Source organism: Lethenteron reissneri, chromosome 22, assembly GCF_015708825.2.
Source record: "Lethenteron reissneri isolate LAM-NWPU_2019-01 chromosome 22, ASM1570882v1, whole genome shotgun sequence".
Classification (NCBI taxonomy): domain Eukaryota; kingdom Metazoa; phylum Chordata; class Hyperoartia; order Petromyzontiformes; family Petromyzontidae; genus Lethenteron; species Lethenteron reissneri.
Window position 1 is genome coordinate 9,170,987 of NC_083800.1, and position 21,194 is coordinate 9,192,180.

Consider the following 21,194-nt stretch of genomic DNA (forward strand, 5'->3'; position numbering starts at 1 on the left):
AATCTACGACCACGGGAAGAGAAAATGTAAACTTCAAATATACAGGCGCCAGGGTTAGGATCGAACTCACGACCTCCTGTATACCTGCCGAGATATTCAGGGGGTCCATATGTCTTGTGACCCACAACTAATTTTTTTTCTTTACATTCATTTCTTTTTGAAAAATAACACTTAAAAATAGTAAGTTTTACAGAATTAAATTGGAGGGGGGGGGGGATGTCACGAAACATCTGTACCACCATGTTCAGTGTTGTATTTATGCATAGGGCTGTAACAATTGCGAAACAAACAATCGAATATTTTTTTTCGGCGCAATGGCATTATCCATATTGAAGGAGTCATTGACGGTGACAAACGCCTCTCCATAAAGCACGACAGAGCACACAGAGCACTGCCAACCCGTTTTACACTGCAATTGACTATCAGTCTCAAGCGGTATTAATTAAGCATATGGCGACATGGTCATTATCCACGTGAAGCCTTTGCGTAAGTTTATGGCAGGAGAGATGGTAGGAACAGAGCTGCTGAGTTATGGGTGAGTCGGATGCTGAACACATTGCGCCCTTTTTCCACAAGCATGCGGAATTCTCGACTTCAGTGTGACAACACCAGTTAAGTCGACTTCACGGGAATTCGAAAAGGTTATGTCCACACGAGGTGTAAAATTAAGCCCCCCTCCCCCGCAGGTAGAGCTTGTGAAAAGGTCTCCCGACTGAAGGAACTTCTCCCACGCGAAACAAAATAGATACACAAGCATGACACTGTCTCCATCAAATATCTGTTTCTCGACAAAAAAAGCTAGGGGTTTTTTGTTTGTTTTACAAAACCCATCGGCCTCAATACCTTCTGAGATTGCATAATTTCAGCAGCATTCGTGCAGTGCAAGCAAACGGTATCACCATTCTTTCTCGTGTTTGAAATTATCATGCACAACCATAACCTGCAAAGAGCGATGCGCTCTTGCAAAAATATTACGCATTTCCTGTGTGTAACGTATATAGCAACAATGACGCTAGATTATTACACTGCATTAAGCACTCACCTATCCAATCACGCATGTATTATGTGCTGAAGCCAAGTACCCTAATTTAGAGATCTAACTTTGCTGTCATCAGTATTGTTTCATACTCCACGTTCAGTTGCATCGGCTGAATGCTTGATTTTATACAGCAGAACACAATTGGTTAGAAAATTCACATCTTAAACCCGACTTTTGAGGCTTAAACACTGCAAAGTAAATGTGTTTCCCACGGAACTATATTTAAACTGGCACAGAATATCACATTTGAGTCTGGACAAAGGTCAGCATTTTTTATTGACTGGTTCAACATACACGTTTTAGGATTATGTTGTTCGTATGCGTACATGTAAGAACGAGTTTAAAGAATATGCGTTATTTGTATCGTGCATTCACAGTCCCTTTGTTAATCCACTGCTGGATGAGGGCCTCTCTCTCTCTCCACGCTGTTCAGTCGTTGGAGCGTCCTTGACCCAATACACTCCAAGCTGGTGTCAGATTGAGGCGGTTTGCGCTGGTTCCATCTTATCAGGCACCATCTGACTCAGGTTCCAAGAATTGACCTCAGGTGGCCAGGTTAATTTAGCGCAGTGTGTGAACCACTCCGCTTCCCTATTATTTGCATATTCCATGAAAAAAAAAAACCCAGTGCAGTTTTATAACAATGCATTGTTCCAATTGCACTTGCCCCGGCAAGTTGGGAGGCATTGCAGCTGTCGAGTAGGGAGAACAGGACACGCTGGTTTTGTTTACAAGTTTTACTTTTGACCCCTTGGTGTCCAATTACCATGTGAATTAACGAGTGAATCTGCCAGCGTTCCTTCTTCCCTCGAACTACGGACGCACGTTAGAGCCAATGGAGTCACAATGTTGAAGATATTTGTCTTTCTTCAGCAAAATCATTCGCGTTTCAATGGGTATACTTTTTGAAAAAGGTAATGGTTTGATATTTGAATATTTATTAATGGGAGGTCATTGGTGAAGCCCTTTTATAATTTAAAAAGAGGTCACATTCCTACTCCGGAGTGCTAATTGTGGTGCATATTAAAGAGCAAGGCAACAATAGAGTTTCGGTTTTGTTTGAAATAAACAGGGGCTGATAAACATTCGTCCAGGTCAGTTTATTTTTCAAATTAAAATCCCACAATTGTAATGCTGCTTCTAGTGCAACTCTGTGTTTCATTTATGTATGTTCAACTTATTTCGCACAGTACGTATTCAACCGTGCTGATCTGAGGTGCGGGGGAAGGACAACAAACGTCGTTTTTAATGTAGAAATTAACCATTAAATTTCGATTTAAAGCTTTCGTGACTGCAGGGATTCATCTTCTTGGTTCTTTCGGTAAAGTCACGTAGAAGTGAAGTAATTAAATTATTTTATTGTGTTTTATTTTAATTATTTTATTACTTCCCTTCTACTGTGACTTTACCGAAAGAACCAAGAAAATTAACCATTCTTAGGCTCATTTGAAATCCACATTATATAAAGACGTGAAGTACAAACCGTGCTAAATAGAATGTGCTAACTATGGACATGGTATTTGGTCTATGTTTTTCTTATTTAGGCAATTTATTAAATAAACGTATTTATATCATGCCTTAGGTAACTCATTTTAACATGGAGCACATTCGTTCTCTTGATCTCAGCAGTAAGAGTATGCGAACCCTTGAACGTTCCAGTCATGTAGGTTTACACTTCTGTACACGGTGACTGTGCACATATTATTCTATTACATAGCTTGTACCAGACGTCAAAGCGGAATGATTAATAAGCCACACACAAACTGGATTTCTTCACAACTGTTACCTACACCCGCATGTATGGTGACTGTATTTGAGAAATATGCGGGACATTCAATTTGAGTAAGGTTGTTCATGCCAACCGGAAATTGAGTTTCCCTAATGAATGGTTTAGCCCCTGAACGGACCATAGATCATTCAGGCACCTGGGACATTTCAGAAGTGCACAATGGGGATTTCAATTACTGTCGAATAGTTACAAAAAAAAGTGTTGACGCTAATTAAACAAACGTGTAAAATAAACATCTAAAAAGATACATTTCAATGTAAGCTACGTGCATAAATATTGATAAACATAATTGCATCACAATGTTTTGTATTTCATTTTTAATTGTTCAACAGCTGAATGTTAAAACACATGGCCTTATTCATGATAAATGTACTGTTATACCTTGCTTATACCTCAATAATATTAAACCATTTGCGTTGACATCGCAAAGCTATTATGTGAAAGCCTCCTGTTAAGGGTATATGTTAGACTATAAATTGTAATAATAGAGCGAACAATACAACATAATATACATTCTAAATAACGTTTTATCGAAGAACAAAGCAGTAGTTTTTGTAAAAAAAAAAATGTTCTACGTGACTTTACCGAAAGACCCAAAGAATAGCATCAAAGATCGTTTTGCACCTCAGTTTTAGGCATGAGGCTGCTGACTCATTGTAATTACTGTTCATTTTTATATTTCTTAAATGACAATTCCTTCGCATCTCTTGTTATCCATGCAGTAATGCATCATATCGGAGTAGTAACGGTTGTTTTGAAACCACTGACAAGTACGAGTGACGTTAGCAGATCTGGAAATTATGTTGGATATCCCAGAAAAGCCTCACTGAGTCTCAAGACTCTTTTCAGGAGGGTCCTGCCAAGTGTTCGAATAGTGCCGATCTTGCTGCTGCTGTACGTGATCCCATCTGAGTGGTTTGCAGGTCATATTTCAGCATTCAGATGTTTGGTCAATGCTAGTTACCGGTAACATGGTATTTTATTTTTTGTTAAGCGATTAATGTGGGCTGCCCAGAATACAACGTGTCAGTTGACAAAAAACAAAGCGTTATCACTTAGTGCTAATTTGTCAATAGAGCGCTTTACTTAACATGTCACGCGGTATTTGTTATGCTAAAGGAAAACCAACCTGTTTCTCATTGTTAGCATGCAAGTTTAGACATTTACGTTTACTTCCATTGACTGGTGAAAGGTCACAAATCAAACCACACTTGGCATGATTTGTATTCGATTCAATGTCGTGCAAACACGCGGTGTGGATTAGTTTGGACGAAAATGTTGAGATTTATGCGGTAACACCACGACTCTTGCAAATGTCACAGCCTCGTGTATATATGCTCTTTAACATCCAATGTATTCCGTTGTGATGGGGTTTCTCGTCATTTACAGATATTGGAAATTGAATCCACCACACAGCAGCAAGACGTTGTTGCTCTTTCATAGCAGACAGTCGGGCATTCGGGCCCCCGCAGGAAATGAATCACTCTCCGATGTGTTTTTGGGGGGTCGTGTACCGCGTGTCGTTTCGGAGTGATGAATGATGTTTCATTCCGCCTACTGGGAGCTCCTTCAAGAACTGAACGAAGCAGCTTACGTTTCTGAAAAAGCTCCGAGCACGTGGATGAGCGAGGCATTGGATATCAAGCGGAATTGCTTATCATATATCCAAAAGACATTGGAGAGCTGTACAGCACAACTACAAAAATCTATGCCGAGGTTTAAACCATTGCTTATGTGCAAGATAATTATTCATTAGACAATGTATGTCAGAACAAATATGCTTATGATTTATTTCGTTATACTTATTTTCTTTTTATCAGCCTGAGGGTGCAAAACCCTGTTCTCTCAGAGGTACACATTCACTTCTCTGACATTGTGGGAATTTGCTCTTAAGCCACATGTACTACAGAATGTACTGTGATGTTTTAGTCGTAAACATTACTCTTTTAAACTCACATTACCACAAAATCTCCCTGGCTGTCCACTCCGTAATATAAATGTTTGAAGAAAATAGCTAAATATATTTGATGTCCATTGCCATCCTGTAACTCTTATATATCGTCTCTGCACAGATGCTCTGTACACAGATTGAGCAACTTAATACATTTTGCTCTGGAATAAGTCTGCTGGAGACAGAATGATGCCAACTACTCGCACGAAACATTAATTATCGAGCTATACATACAACGCTATACAGTGCAATGGTACAAATTATTGGTAGTAATGCACAATATATCTCTTATAGAGGTTAATCTCAAAGCAAAGACTTTTAAACCTCGGTGTGAGTAAAAAAGTAAGTAAGAGATTGAAATTGGTCAGATGCTTAATATCAACAGTAAACGTTTAGTTTACTATGAAATGGAGTGGGCACACGTGCGGTAAGTATATGCATGATAAATTCATGGCATCTGACCGAGACTTGCATTCGTTTCATTGCAATTGGTGTTCGACTTGGCCTTCCGTAATGCATGTAAACGAACTTGCATAGCTTGGGCGAGGCAGGTGGTGTCCTTATTTATCGAATAAGATGCATTTGGTCATAAGGCCAGTCGATAATGAAGGTGTGGCAAGCACATTCTCAGCATCCTGGATAATCTTCAGATCCTGACCTGATGAATTAGAAGTGTTGACTTCTTGATGCCATGCTGTCCCCCGATGAGAAGCAGTGGCAGTTTCTTGTAATGTTCAATGATATCCAGAATGCTGTCAAATTTCTAACATATTGAAAAACAAAAATAAACACTTTGTGCGAACAATTAGCACTCGTCAAATCCCATGCTTTCAAAAAGAGATCAATGTTAAGAGGCAGCAGCGTGGCAGCTGCCCCTTGCCTCCCTCCTCAACATGTGGACAGGGGCAGAAAGCTTTGTGGCTCAGTTCATTGCTTTGTAGGCCCTCTTTGGTACCTGACACGAACAGCGTTATTACCGTGTCCCGGTATTATTGTGATGACAAATGAGAACGTAGTATAGTCAAAACCAGTAGAGATCTGTTGTCCTTCCCCCGCACCTCCGATTAGCATGGCTGGCTATGTACTGGTACAAAATAAGTTGAACATACATACAACTTAACACCAAAAAATGTAACACCCCCTCCCTCCCACCCAAAGTATTTTTGCTTGGGCACTGCTCTCCTAAATTAAGTTAATACACCATTGGTATCTCATTTGCCAGTAAAAAATATGATAATTGTTTTTTTACCCTTTCATCTGGCAACAAAACTGACACCTTTTTTTACAAGGAGTCATGTTTGCATAGACCACAATACCTGCAGTCATAATGCATTGTCTTTGAGTTGTGCGCCTTTTGGCGTCATCTGGTCCAACCCATGTGAGACTAGGCTCTGAGGAAAGCTGTCTCGGGTGTGGACCAATCAACTTCAAGGACAGTGCATACATTATCAGAGTTATGTTTTTGTTTAAGTTAATACAGTACAATAGTTAATATCAGTGCACAACGCCATCTATTTTGTGTTTTACTATTGTCTCTCTGACTGTCAATCTGTCCGTGTCACTCTTCATGTATCTCTGTGTCTGGCTCTCTCCATGTCACTGTCTGTGTCTGTCTCCTCTTTGCGTGTCTGTATCTCTCCGTTGTCTCCAGGTCAGTCAGTTTGGAGACGGCTCACGTGTAGGGACCTCTCCCATAGCCAGGCCTTGTGTAGTGGTATAGCACGTCACTACACTTGTAATCTTTGCTCCCCTCTCTCCCGCTCCTGCTGTCACACTGTGCCTGCCTCCTCCAAAATGATTAAATTCCATTGCCTCTACTTGTAGATAGAGCACAGTACCATATATATATTTTAAAAGGATATTTATATAAAAAAGTGCAATCAGCAGTCAAATAAAGATATAAATACATTACCTCTTCTTTGGCCTTTTCTGTACCCAATGCATATTTATTATACTTTTCCAAGTATCGAATGGGAATGTTGAATATTTTCTCTTCGTAGTAAATGACGAGCGTGTACGGCTGGTTTGTTTTGTCCTTGGAACTTGTCCTCACCATGAACGCCCCATCCTGGATGATTCAATTGGAAAAGAAGTTGTTGTTAATCCACAGCGGGTCTTAATATATCATGTATTTGAACGGCATCGTCTTTAGCAGTATGTTCTGTTTGTTGTTAAGCCCCATGAGTTGAAACTTGAAACAGCTGCATAGCTGTACATCATTAAGTATGTCCTGGTTTGTCTATTCGGGATAATATATATACTTATGTTGAACCTCTTTTGCACCGTATATAGCCAAAATGCTTATCGAAAGTGTGAGTAAGAACAACAATCTTAACACAAAGAGCAGTTCATGGTGTAATGGCTTGTAAACTGGAGGTTGCTGGTTCAAGCTCCTGGCACGGCAGTTGAAACATTGGGCCAGTTTCTTTAATCTCCCCGCCTGTGTCCACCCCAAAATATAAATGGGCACATTTATATTTTGGGGATTAGTTGATCAGTAGGTCGCATGTGATGGGGTAAAGTGTGGGTACCCCCCATCCCTTTCAAGACATCTGGTCGGTGTGGAAGAGTAGGAATCTAAATAGATACCCTCAAGGGGGGCGGGGGGGGGGGGAGGTTTCGAGCGCTCCCTCTATTGGAGGCCCTGCCTCCAGTCGTGGTGAGAGTGAGCAAATGCAGGGCTGCACCTTTACCTTTTTTGTTTGTTAAATAATAAATACAGCGAGTGCTTGTACTTTGAAGAGGCTGGCCCCTGCCATATGAATGTGATATTGTAACGGCTGCCTCAGGACCTCTAACAGAGATGAGCACCACTCTTGCTTGAGATAGATATTTGTAAGGGTTAATAAATAATAATAACTAATCTATTTAAATAAAAAAGAGCCGTATTGTGGTTTTAGTACTCAACTTCCTGTTTGGTATGTTTTTCCAAATTATTTTAAATATATATTTTGTGTGTGTGATAAAACTACAAGAAGGATACAGAAACTGCACACGGAGCGTTCAGAAACCTACTTGACGCTGTAACACGTGCGTAGGTGTGTGTCTCACCAAAATCCATATTACATTACAACCGTGCTATTTTCCCGAGTTTGCTTCCAATTTTTCTATCTGCCATGAATATAAAAAAAATGATTCAGGAGTCTCCCAGAGCAGAGCACTGCACCACGTGTCACAGAGTGGCTGTGGAAGAGATCTTTTTTCCCAAACGACTTCTTCCAAAAAAATATACACATTTAGGAGCCCTTTTAGCCTCCGAGCAGTAGGGGGAGCATTTCCTCACACATTCTACTCCGAGATTGCCACATGTTAATTAATAATGAGAAATATATTTTATTTCATAGCTGCAATTTCGCTAAATTAAGTGTGAGATCGTGTTGAGACCGTCCAAGCAATACCCTTAAAAAAAGGACCAGCTTAATCATGGGTGACAGAAAGTCAGATCATGGGTGACAAAAAAGCCAGATTCAAACCCAGAATCTCAGTGGTGCTGGCTCAGTTGTCTGATCTCTGAGCCATGTCACCATCTTACGAATAAGTATTTGCGTTGCACGTTTACCAATATTTTAGTCATGTTAATAGTCTGTGACACTCAATTTGAATATATGCACTGATGTTTCCCTCAATTACCTTATTGTTTTTTCTCACCATGGCTTCTGCAGTCTTTCGGTCACAATTGTTTATTTCCTGTAAAAAGATAAAAGTTTGGGTAACTGCTCTGCATATATATATAATATACAATTGTGTTCATGTATTCACTCATTCAATATAAATATAACCAACAACATATGGCCATTGTTATAAGAGAGATAGACATATGCATGTATGAGCAGATTTATGATATTTAGTTTTGTTCATCTCTATGCCAATTAGGGGAATTCCTGCTGTGTTATTATTCTAGAAAACTTTGGGCCATGACATTGGTATCCAATGTACAATAACACATTCTATAATATCAACTTTACAAAGCAATACGTATCTATTTTGACATCATGTCCATCAGGGTATCATCCAATATTTATAATCATATAGCAGTTTGAGCTATGTCCATAAAACTACACACACAAACTTGACAGTATGAAAATTGTATCATATGGGTTTCGTTTAAACTCCCATAAATCTGCCGCAGCTTTTGTGACGCATGTCGCATCCAAATTCGACAGTCCTACGTGTTCACCAATACCCTGGTTACGATTGTTTCGAATGCTCGTCGTGTGCTGTTGAAGTTCACTCAAGATACATTTTTCTGACATTGACGCTTTATATCACGTGACCAAATCCATTGGCATTAGGTCTGGTAAGTTTGATGGTCATGAGAAAGGTATAACTGAAAATTATCCTTACTGGCCAATGATCAGTGTGGAGGAGCCACCATCTGATTGGTCGATGATAGTCGTACGGGATATCCTACGTGAGTTGTGGCACGGCGTGCTGTTGGAGCATATCGCGGTATGTAGCAGAACGTACGGTGTCTTATCCAGACTAAAAGAAGGCTGCACACTTGGTTGTGCATAAAACGTGCTCACACGCCGACTCGTGGGACTGACACGTTCATGTGCAATACGAACATGAGATTGTTATTTTCCCCATACAATGCAGTTTTGAGTGATAACTTCACACACTTGCATGAAAATGTCACTTTAAATGTAAAGATGGATTTCTTCAAACAATCGCTGTATTTGTCTGTTTTATTACACATCTTAATGCAGAACTCGCTGCAGCATTCCCATTCCACCCCTCAAAGTGCCTTTTCTAATTCCATACGATGAGCATAGATTGAGACATTTAAGCACAATTGTTGCTTGTGCAACGCGCCAGCTGCTTGGACACGTTCAGGAGTTGTATATGCTTCCGTATATCAGTGTGCCCCTGTTTTACCGACGTTTGGAATTCTTGTTTCACGTAGGATACGCGGTGTTCAGAAAAACATCGACGCATCGATCTTTTTACATCGGAATGGTGATGTTTTCCTTACGATTTTGCGCTTTTCCAACCATCAAAAAGTGACTGATATATTATTTTAAGGTTCTTTCGTGAAAACGGGTCCCTCTCCAAATACCATCGCCGGATGTATATACTCTAGAAAAGTTTAAAGTTTATAGTCTGCAATGTATATTTTACCACGGTTGAGTGTTGACTCTGCAAAATATTTTTTTCCACATTTTGGAAAGTACAAAAGTGAATATTGCGGTTGGGCTTCGACCCTTCAAGAACAGCCTTGTGGCACTTTATTTCTATATCCTGGAAAGTAACATGTGTTGGCGAATGCTTTTTTATGTTATTTCATTACGATAAAGTAAGTGCGTAATAAACATTGATTTCTAAATTTTCCTTTTCTCTTTCCTGTTAATAGTTACTAAAACAACAATAATATAAAAACATTCATTTTCACTCAAATAAAAAAAAAACTTTAATAAAACACATATCAAACACTCATTGAACGCTCAATGTTTTTTTTTTAAACATCAAGTGTTTGAGATGTCACTGTTTGTATTTCAATGTCCCATCCTTATATCTGACTCATCTGACACCGCGTGGTACAAAAAACCTCCAGTACCATACACTTCAAACGTAGGTTTTAAAACAGACTTAAGGAATACGTTGCACCATTTTAACGTATCAGTTGAAACTGCTGTCTAATTATAATTCTTCAGGAATGGATGATACCTTCATGGCCATGTCGATGGTAAGTATTTACAGCTGTTATTGGATAATACAAATGAACATATTCGGATAGATTTTTTGTCCGAATGAATCAGCTAGTGCAGGGCTCAGCAACCTGGGGCCCAGGAGCTGCATGCGGATATTTAAGGAATAAAGACTTCAGTCGTTCAGTCCTCCTCGCACTGTGGCTCTTTAAATACAAAGGCTTTTGTTTACAGAATTGGCAAAAAACAATGCACTTCTTGTTATTTTGGTTGCCGACCCCTGATCTAGTACAATGCGATTGTGAATGTGCACACGGCATGTCTGTTAAAGCGGTTAAGGTAATGCCACGGCATGTGATGCTGCATCTGAAGCTGCAATCACCGTGTTTAACACGGAGGCTTTCGTGGCCAATATCATCCATCATAGAGGTTTTGTTGGGTTAGATCGCGTAAATATATAAATGTGTCGTTAAAACCCACCACCACCCGACACAACCAATTAGTAAGCTTTGTTACGTAAATAGAACATGCCAATTCGTCACTAGTACAGCACACCGGTGTGTTGGAGAGCCAAACCACAACAATCTGCGTACAGATTGTAAATGTTGGGATTTGCCTCTCCAACACACCGGTGTGCTGTACTAGTGACGATTCGGCATATTCTGTTTACGTGACAACCCTTACTAGTTGACTGTGTCAGGTGGTGGTGGGTTTTAATGACACATTTATATATTTACGCGATCTAACCCAAAGCACCTCTATTATGAATCACAGTGTTGGCAGAGAGCAAATTAACTCAATGGTGGCCCAGGATAGTGTTCTATCTCTACACACAGACTCCTCCTTGCAGCTATTGCTGCTAATGTCTGGTGTGTCAATGCCCTCTCAAATTACAACGTCATTTAGATGTCATAAAATTAGTATAATCAGGCTGATTATGCCATATGCTGCTGTACAGATTAGAGTATTATTGGATTCTTGGGAGTTGCCGATTCATGCTGTGTGCACATGCATTGTTTTGGTGACTAATGAGCGATGCTCACAGTGTGTGGAAGAAATGCATGGCGAGAAAATCCACCATCATCGTAAACAGCAAAAGATAAATCCACTGCTGGTTTAAAACCTCCCCACATTGTTGCCATTCCTCATGGTCTGGTCTTATAATGCCTAAATCGATCTCGTGCCTGGAAATGAGATCATCTCCTTATCTCTGTGGTGGTTATCATCCTTTGAGGTGTCTTCTCTCTTTTGACTACCATTGTCACCAGTCTCATCCACCGGACATTATTCGTGCCCTTCTAGCGATGTCATGTTTGCCGAACCTGCACTGGACCATCAATGCTGAAGCATGGTCAAGCAGCCCTCTCTCGTAGACGTTAAGAAAGTCCTTAGGTTATTGTTCAAATAAATCATTAGCAGCCCTTTGTCAATATGCTGCTGGATAGTGCCCTCCCCCCCACCATTTTATCACACCACTGATGTTCCGCCTTCGTTGGGAATCTAATTAGATCGCTGGGTTCTCAGTGCCATTGCGCCACCCCAAGTTACAAAACTTAAAATAAGCTGTTTCCTTGTGTAAAAAAAAAAAATCAACACTTTTGTAAGAAAAAAAACACCATGCTTATTTTAGGATAATCACACAGTGATCATGCACCGAGTGATATTTGGTGTTGGGAGAGTAAATTATAAGATGCTCGACAAACTAATTTGTGAAAATGAGATAAAAAAATGAACTGGTTTCTATTGTAGAAATTGGTATTGACCTTAAGTGATCTTAAGTAAAAACAATAAAAGTGAGCTTCAGCAGCACACATTACTACGTAAGGTGATGGCCAATGGAATGAAAGCGAAGGGATGGAACGCATCCAAGAGCACGTCCTCATAGAAGATGGAGTAATGAAATTATCGTGTCGGATCGTGAGCGCTATTAGAAAGCTACTGGAGCTATGCACTTTTAAATCTAGATTGAAAACTAATTTCTTTAGAAATCCTTTTCTTGTTTAGTTTGTTGTCCTTCCCCTGCAGAAACGATTATTACGGTCAGCTACGTACGGTGCAAAATAAATTCAACGTCCACGCATACATACGTACAGATGGCGACGGCTTGGTGAGGCCTGAATTCAAGAGTGGATTGATTGTGGCTGTTGATGATACCGGTGAAGTGAAACAATCCCAGCGTGAAGTGCCCTGCGAGTGGTGTAATCTGTACTGACGGGTGGTATGGAGCACGGAGATGGAGAGAGGCCTCCAACTGCTGTTCCTCCTCCACGGCTTGAGAATGAGGAGCTGTGTCCCAAACTTTGTTTGGTGCTGGTGTCACCTGTTTCAGGACACATTGTGGCATCAATCAATGAAAGAGAGGCAGTAAGAATATTTGGAAGCACTGACCCAACATTACCAAACAGTGAGAGTAGGAGATGGATAGCAACTCTATGTATTTTACCAAAGAACACATTCATCTTATGATTATTATCATTATTAGTGCTGTATTTTTTACTTGAATTGTTTTTACATGTTAAAATAACGTATTTTTACGTTGTATTTCCTTACGTAAGCTCTTGTGTAATGAACATCAGAACAGCTCGTTTGACATTTCTATAATCTAGCATTACAAAGTCCTTAAAGTTCAAAAATATAAATGTTTGTTTTTCTGTAATTTGCAGTGGTGGTGTTGACAGTGCAAAAATTCCGACATGTTATTCAGGGAAATGAGCAGCAGTATTTGAAATGAAACATGTACTCACCTGCAAACATTCTTTGGTCTTCCTCTGATCTCTGAAAAGAATAAAAATGGGGATTAGAAACGGACTTGATTTAACATTGCTGCGGGCTTTACACGCCCTGCCGATGTCAACTTAGCTTACTTTCCAGAAACATCGAGACCTTTTATTTTGTGCCTGCTAATATGTGTCTGGGGTGGAGCTGGTTGGTGCAGCTGTAAACCAACTAAAAAACACAGTCAACAAGTGTCATCCTGTGAAGCTCATTTTGACATGGGCAAGAATGTAGTCTAGAAATTGAGAATAAGAACCACGAGCAGCTGTGTCAGTGACAGTGAACGTCTCCAATTTTTTTTCGTGGTCGGCAAAGTTTTTCAGCATCTACAAAAATAATCGGAGCAGTGCTGCTGTTTCGGAAAAATTCAAAACGTTATTCAGCGTCTGTACCAGACCATTTCATGTTTTTTTTTTCATGGACAACATTCATGACCCAATTAAGGCTCATAATTTTCCATGAAGAAGAGTTTGAATGCATGCATGTATATTTAACTTCTTTCGCACCGTACGTAGCCAACCGTGCCAATGGGAGGTGCTTGTAGAGTTTCGAGACTAGGAGAGGCTATAATGTAAATATATATATGCCACATTTTGATACTAAAACTTGAGAATACTTCACACAGGGAAGTATTGGCATTGTTTGATGCTCAAAGTTGATGTTGTTATCAATGATCCTACTGAAAGACCAAACGCAGAATATCCCTGGTTTTGATTTTCCACGAAAATTACGGTTCACCCTAAATCACATCCACTGCACAAACCATGGCAGATGCGAACACCAAATGGAAAATTAAAAACTCTCCAGTAATGTGCGACTGTGGTCATCCAGAACAGACCATACAACGTATAACGACGCAATGCCCGATCCGCAAATACGAAAGAGACATCATAGCAATTACATTCCGCTACTCCTGACGCGGATATCTGGCTTGACCACCTGAATATGAAATTGTAGTCATTGCTCTGCATCTACATCAGCCATACGAAAGAAGAGGAATCCTACTGAAGGAGGTGTATTGCGATGGTTGCTATTCATCACCTTGATGGAGCCAGGGGACACGTGTGGTTTGTGGCCTGCCTGGTTCCCTGAAAGCAGACTCGGTTTCCTTGAAGACTGGGGCAATAATGGGGACCTGCAAATAAAAAAAACTATTAGGAAGCTGCCACATGTGAAGCTTAAAATACCACCTTACAGACACGCCCGTCACTGATACGGGTATGGGGGTTTTGCAGTATTACAGTGCTGTGGTGAATGAAAGGGAAGTGGTTTGTGTCTATCCTCTAACAGAGCTGGGTCTGTACATCCCAGTGACATGGTAATTGATAAGAGTGGTATGATTCGACTCTTCCAGTGATTCGATAACATTGTCACGATTCAAGGATTTGAACATTTTGGCCAATGCATGTTTCTTTAGCTTAAAATTAAATATTAAACAATGAATATGATGCATCGTTCCACGCCTTGTAACCTTTTTTACTTTTTACATTTTTAGTCAGCAATGTAAAGTTGATAGTTTATTGCTAAATGAAACCATTACAAGGAATTGGTGACTTCGGAGTTGCATATCTCCGTCACCTCCTTTGTATAATATATTTATTTGCGTTCATTCTAGTTGTATTCTTTGGGTCTTTCGGTAAAGCCACGTAGATAGAAAATAATAATAATAATAATAAATAATAATAAACTATGAATTCCTGCAGTCACGAAAGCTTTAAGTCAAGATTCTAGTTGTACTTTTGACATCATGTCATGCTCTGAAAATATGCCCATTTGGGACTCTCACAGCAGTGACTTGTCCTGTGTTTCAGAATAGCCTTAAAATGTTGCGATCGCACAGAACTACTTTGTGTTCATCACGTGATTTTCAGTGATCTCTTTTCCACATTAGAGGCGATGCTATTTCCCCATGTGCGGTCACATTCTTGTAGCTGGAATTTTTCCAAATTACGTGAAGCGCCAAATTCAATAAAATTATGTATTTGTGCTTTCACTGGCGACCAAGACTGCGGCCACTTGAGTATCCAGTTAAGCCATGGCCCAAGTTCTACAGTCCTCTATATAATATATTTTGATATTTTCAGCCAATTAAGTTGTGTTTAATCATGTGGGAGGAAACCAGAGCACCAAGCGAAAACCCACACATGCGAGGGGGCAATATGCTATCCCATTCTGAAGGGACAGACGATATTAGTCCATACTTTGCTGTACCGTCTTCTGCTGGTAAGCCATGGTATGGAAACCTCGATACCCACGGGAAGGGAGTTTCACAACATTTGTGCGCTCCACCAAACCCTCGCCTCCACAGTGCTGGGTTACAGGCATGCGAGCCACCTCCGCCCGGCTACCTAGGTGTCATTCGAACACGGACACCGAATCTCAGTGGCCTTTTACTGAGGTGGATGTCGGATGCTAGGCACATTGTGTGGGCAAAGGTGGAACCAACCTGGGCATTGCGCTAATCTCGGATAGGATCTCCTTGTTCATGATGAGAGAACGGCCGGCAGCGTTTGGTTTAGACACTCTGTCCACAGGTGGGGGCCCGAGGGGGGCAGGCCTGGATGGTGGGGGTGGGGTTGGGTGTGGATACCTTGCCCCCAAGACAGGGGACGAGGAGCAGACCATGAGTGAGCTTTATAGTACGGTACTCGTAGAGACAATGATCACGTATTGATGTTGCGCCTCGTTACAAGTATATGAGACAAGTCGCGAAGCGCCAAAGGAATTAAAAAGCACACTTGACTAAAGCACTGTGCGTAGGAAGTGGCACATATGAACTCGGTTCACAAAAGGGTTACCAAAACAACAAATAACGCTGTATAGACTGGGGTGTATACGAAACGAACACAAAAAACAACTCATGTATAGTGACGCCATTGTATGCTGTGATGGTAATTCCACATTCCCATAGCAGGCACCAGTCTAACCACAGGACAATCACTGTTTATGTCCCGCAAAATTGTACCTATTTTATTGACAATGGAGGAATTATCGGCCGAGTAGACCTATTTGAATCACATTACTTAAATGTCATGTTTACCCATACTTTACTAATAATTGTTTCCAATAATTTGTCATGTTTCAGTGTTGTGTTATATGTTTGTATACAAATAACAAGTGTGACCAATATTATACTTAGTCCCTTGTTCTCAAAATGTTTTCCAGCCACGGTCAGAATAAACTTTTCTCGAATTCGTACTCTTACAACTTTGGTGTGTACAATTGTTTGGACTGCAAACATGATGGGTTTAGTGTAGACATTGCATAGATTGATGATCATTCAACTAAGCTGGAATGTCAAGATAAAGGTCACGAAGTCATCACAATTAATGCTGCTGATATCCTCATTACTATCTTTCTTCTCTTGGACTTCGTAGCCGTTGCAAAGTTGACATTCCCTCCAAGGTCTGGACTTCCAGTATCTCACCTGGGCTTTAGGTCACAGGGTGCCACTCCAATACCTGTCCGAATGACCTGCCCATCTCCACTGTGCACACGCGTCCCACTCATCGCAACCTGTTCCTCCTGGTTAAACGTATAATGCTTTCCTGGTGCCTTCTATTCAGAACTCTCTTGCATCCATTAGGTGCACCTCCATCCAAAGGTCAGCAGCTTCTTCAAACTTTTTTTGTACTTTACCAGGTAAGACCCACTGAGCTATGTAGCTCTTTTTCAGAAGCGACTTGGCCACAAATGATAGCTCAACGAAGTGGCTTATCACGTGGAAATTTATAGCAGCTAAATACTCTAAACGCGTGTTTCTAAATGTGGAGGTAAAAACCAGAGGACCCAGAGAAAATGCACAACACCACGGGGAGAACATGAAAACTCCGAATATCCAGGCAGTCAGGGTCGGGATCGGAACCCACGAGCTCCTGGATACCAGGCGAGGTAGTTAACATGTCTGCCTCGCTACCCAATGTGTTTTTGGCATGTACCGCGTGTCATTCAACACAGTGACTGAACAGCACGCGGTACAACCCGACAAACACAACTGTGAACACCACGGCAGCCGTATTCTTTTCTACTTGCTTTCCACAGCTACGCACGTCCAAATAATATGGCAGCTTACCTTCCCCTACCACTTACCTGTTCATGTGATCGTTGATCTTTTGTGGAATCTCCTTCTGCTGTAAAAATAAGAAGTGATGTATTTATAAGCAAAAGGAACATTTTATGGCCTTTAAAATATTAACATCTAGCCAATGCAATGTACCTCTCTAACATGGGCCATTTTATGCATCATTATAAACATTGTGATTTGTGATTTAAAGCTTTCGTGATTGCAGGGATTCATATTCTTGGTTTTTTCGGTAAAGTCACGTGCCTTTATCGAAAGAACCAATAATATATTGTGATTTGTGATTCACGTATTATGTTTTTATATCTTGTAACAGGCAAATATGTCTGTAAAAGATATACCCTCTGATTGTTTGCATCACGACGAACATTCTCATGTATTAATACATATTCTTATACCATTAAAAGGAAATTTCTACAGAAAGGTGGACGAGGTACTTTTTAAATGTGTTGCCTACCTCTTCTTCATTGGGGATCTCATAATCATCATTGTCTGTAAGAAAAACACGGATTATTGTAATCCTGCTGTGTGAAACCTTTTGCTTCTCTCATTTGATCATTGGCTCTACTTGCAAAGCAAACATTAGCTCACCCTCAATAGAAAAACTAGGGTTGCCACCTGCCCTGGTTTCCCCAATGTTGACCTTTTTTGAGGTATTGTACTCCGAAATGTGTAAATAAATGATCAGTTGCATAATACTGCAATTACACTACTCAAGACAATGCATTCAAATGCAGTTATACTCCCTCCCTCTATATATTGTGAGATATTATTTTTCTCATAACACGGCTGCACTTTTTGTACATCGATCGGAGGTGGCAACTCCACGAAGAACCCAGATGTAACAATGGAAACGCACCTGACTCTGAGTCCCTGCAGGCGCCCTCTTGGTGAGACGTGTGCTGGGGCCGCGGCGGGAACACTGGCTGCGCGAAACCCTCGTGTGAGACCTTACGCTGCTGGCTCCTGTGGCCAGTCTGGACGGGTGGTGGCGCATGCATGGTGGCATGCGCTGTGGTCGGGTAACCCTTCGGTTTGAGCGGTTTCTCAGGGATGGGTAACGAAAAGCCCCCGTGGCCATTGTTAACCTTGCGTCCGAAGGGAGGGGGAGGGCCACTCCCGCCTGGGATGGCTTGCGACGGTGGAGCGTCTGCGTTGAAGCTTGGCTTTGGGGGGCACTTGGGAGCGCCCCCCAGGTGGGTAGCTGTCATGTGTGGTGCAGAGATCATGTTGGGAGTTGGTTTGGGTCGAGGGACGGTTGCTGGAATGTTCGCGTTGAGGTGCAGAGGATGGGCTCTGGCGGAAGAGAGTTTTGGATGAGTCGGGGAGCTCACTTTGAAGCTATTGGGCAAAGTTTGATTGAGATTCGTTGCGATGCTGCTGTTGTGTTGGATAGATTTTTCCAAGGAACGGGTCTTGAGGAAAGCCTGCGAGTTGTCTGAACCAGGTTTGGGTGTGGAAGGGAGGAACGGCTTGTGGAGGGAAGGCAGCCGATCAGGTACAGGCTTGGGTGGCAGCGAATATGGATATAGGGTTGTGGGCTTTTCGTGTGGCTTGGGTCTGGTTCCTGGCCTCATTGACAGTGAAGGCTCGCCTTTGAGAAAACCTGGAGAAGAGTCTTTATGTTAGTGGTTGAACTCATGGTCACTTGGAAGAACTGGAACATATAACATTCAACGAAAATAATTATTTTTTGAAAGCAAGGCACACCATTAAAACATAATAGAATTTGTTATATCACAGTAAGTGCCCTAATGTTATACATGTTGTGTATAATATTCATTAGAATAAAGTGAAGGTGCTCCCTACCATCTCTTCCAAGACGTTTAGCCAGCGTGGAAGAGGAGGCCAAAACACCCTCTTAGAGGGGCTCTTTAAGTGTACACTTCTTCACCTCCAACATCAAAAACTGGCACAACCTTGGAGTCATCATTGAGCCACAGATCTCATTCCCCTCGCACATCTCTCGATCCTATAGCACACCCTAACTCCACCTGTGCAACATCTCCCACTTCCACCATATCATTTCACCATCTGCCGCCGAGACCCTCACCCATGTATTGTATCCCTTCTCGCCTTTACTGCAACTCCGTCCTCCCCACATCCCTCACCTCCAAACTAAGCGAAACCCACATCACTCCAGTCCTCGGATCCTCCCACTTGCGTCCAATCCGGTCTCAAGTAAACTACGAGATCACCCTCACCATCTTTGAGATAATCTGTTAACTTTTCCCCTGCCGACCTCGTTCGCTCTCATCTTCCTTTACTCCCACTTCGTGCGGTCTGCACTGCACCAGCAACCAAGGCCTTCCGGCAAAACCGTTAACCAACTTGCACTCATATTCTTGGTTCTTTCAGTAAAGTCACGTAGAAGGGAAACAATAAAATAATAAAAATATGAAACAATACAATTCTCACGACGTTTACCTTCTACGTGACTTTACCGAAAGAACCAAGAATATGAATCCCTGCAGTCACGAAAGCTTTAAATCAAAATTCAACTTGCACTCGTTGGGAGGTCACTCTGGAATGCCCTGCCCATGGTGGTCGTCCGTGCTGTTGACTTCCTGCCCCCTGTACAAGTCAGGGGTCAAGACTTTCCTCTTCTGCTCTGAAAATGACTGACTGTTCCCCATGTATGAAGTGATTCCAGTTGCATCTTACTTCACAAGTATAAATGCCTTCCTTCATCTCCGTGATGTGCATTGGCCCGCCTGTTATTCCCAGATACTCTCCCATCCAAGTTCTAACCGGACTCAATACTGCTTAGCTTCTGAGATCCAATGAGACTCGGTACTACTATTCATGGTTAGATGGTTGCATGAACTGTATATGTGTATATTTTTGCAAATTGAGAGTAAAAGTCAAACTTACAACTTTCGTTTGGCACATTCTCAACGGGAACTACGTAGTCCTCCTGCAACACATGTCAAAATTAATTGTCAATGCAAAGTTAATCTGACAGCATATATAATCTTAATGTGCGACTCCATTTATTACATGTGTGAGTCAAGTTTCAAATGACTTAACTTCTTCAGGGCAGGAATATGCACAGCGATTATAACAAAATGGGGCTTTGCTGTGAAAGTGTGAATTTTGTATAAAAATGTTAACCTCATTGTTGGACATTGTTTTGAGATTTTATAATTCTGGTTCTATTCTACGTTGTTTTCCAAATAAGTGAATGTGGATCGCTATGCAGTTAAATAATGTGATAATGTTTAATCGACAAGTATTTGTTTACCAACGTATAAAACGCTAAAGATGGAAAATATACTCTGAACAGAAGTCTCAGATAACGAGTCGGAAAATGGACAAGGATAAATATAACTCTAAAAATGAAAGTGGCCAGCAGAAATGTACATTACAGCGGAGCTTTGACAAAATGCATCGCTTTGCAAATGCTTGCGTGGGTCACGTACGCAGTTAACCCCGCGACGGACTTTCGGGGCAAGTTACAATCGGCATTGGCAAATGGAACATTGACCTTTTGTATAATAATGGAATAGCCTAAATATTAATATTAATTGCTTGTCCAAGCTCGAAGGCCATAGTCTAATTAATTGATCTATTGCAAGATATGTGGAATGATTAGACAGATTAGTGCATTTGACTTTTTGCAACACCACAATTAATTTAATACGTAGGATTATGCAGCCAATAGAATGATTCATGATTCATTTTCAGGCCAAAGCGAAATATCTATTATGAATCAGAATGGTTTAAACAATTCAGGTTAAATTAAATTAAATATGTACCCGTCTTACATGAATCTTGGATTGGTTGATAAATATTCCACCATACATTGGAAGAGTTTCACGAATATTAAGACATAGATACACAATGATCCCCCATATAACCTGAACAGACTGTTGGGGCAAGTTCTGTTAGAGAGCACCTATGAAGGCCGG

General features: G+C 41.1%; 1 protein-coding gene across 1 annotated transcript in view; it reads right to left on the bottom strand.

Annotated features, from left to right (window-relative positions):
• Positions 1 to 3,386: 3,386 nt before the first annotated feature.
• LOC133345614 (B-cell linker protein-like) overlaps positions 3,387 to 21,194 on the bottom strand; it is a 51,551-nt gene continuing 33,743 nt past the window's right edge. Inside the window, exons 12-22 of the mRNA XM_061556536.1 lie at positions 20,158 to 20,200; positions 18,143 to 18,889; positions 17,741 to 17,775; positions 17,292 to 17,332; positions 15,649 to 15,792; positions 14,244 to 14,337; positions 13,172 to 13,202; positions 12,641 to 12,747; positions 8,428 to 8,466; positions 6,692 to 6,847; positions 3,387 to 5,542 (exon numbers count right to left, since the gene is read on the bottom strand). Coding sequence (XP_061412520.1) covers positions 5,426 to 5,542; positions 6,692 to 6,847; positions 8,428 to 8,466; positions 12,641 to 12,747; positions 13,172 to 13,202; positions 14,244 to 14,337; positions 15,649 to 15,792; positions 17,292 to 17,332; positions 17,741 to 17,775; positions 18,143 to 18,889; positions 20,158 to 20,200 — 1,554 coding nt within the window. The 3' untranslated portion in view covers positions 3,387 to 5,425. The remainder of the gene's footprint in view (positions 5,543 to 6,691; positions 6,848 to 8,427; positions 8,467 to 12,640; positions 12,748 to 13,171; positions 13,203 to 14,243; positions 14,338 to 15,648; positions 15,793 to 17,291; positions 17,333 to 17,740; positions 17,776 to 18,142; positions 18,890 to 20,157; positions 20,201 to 21,194) is intronic.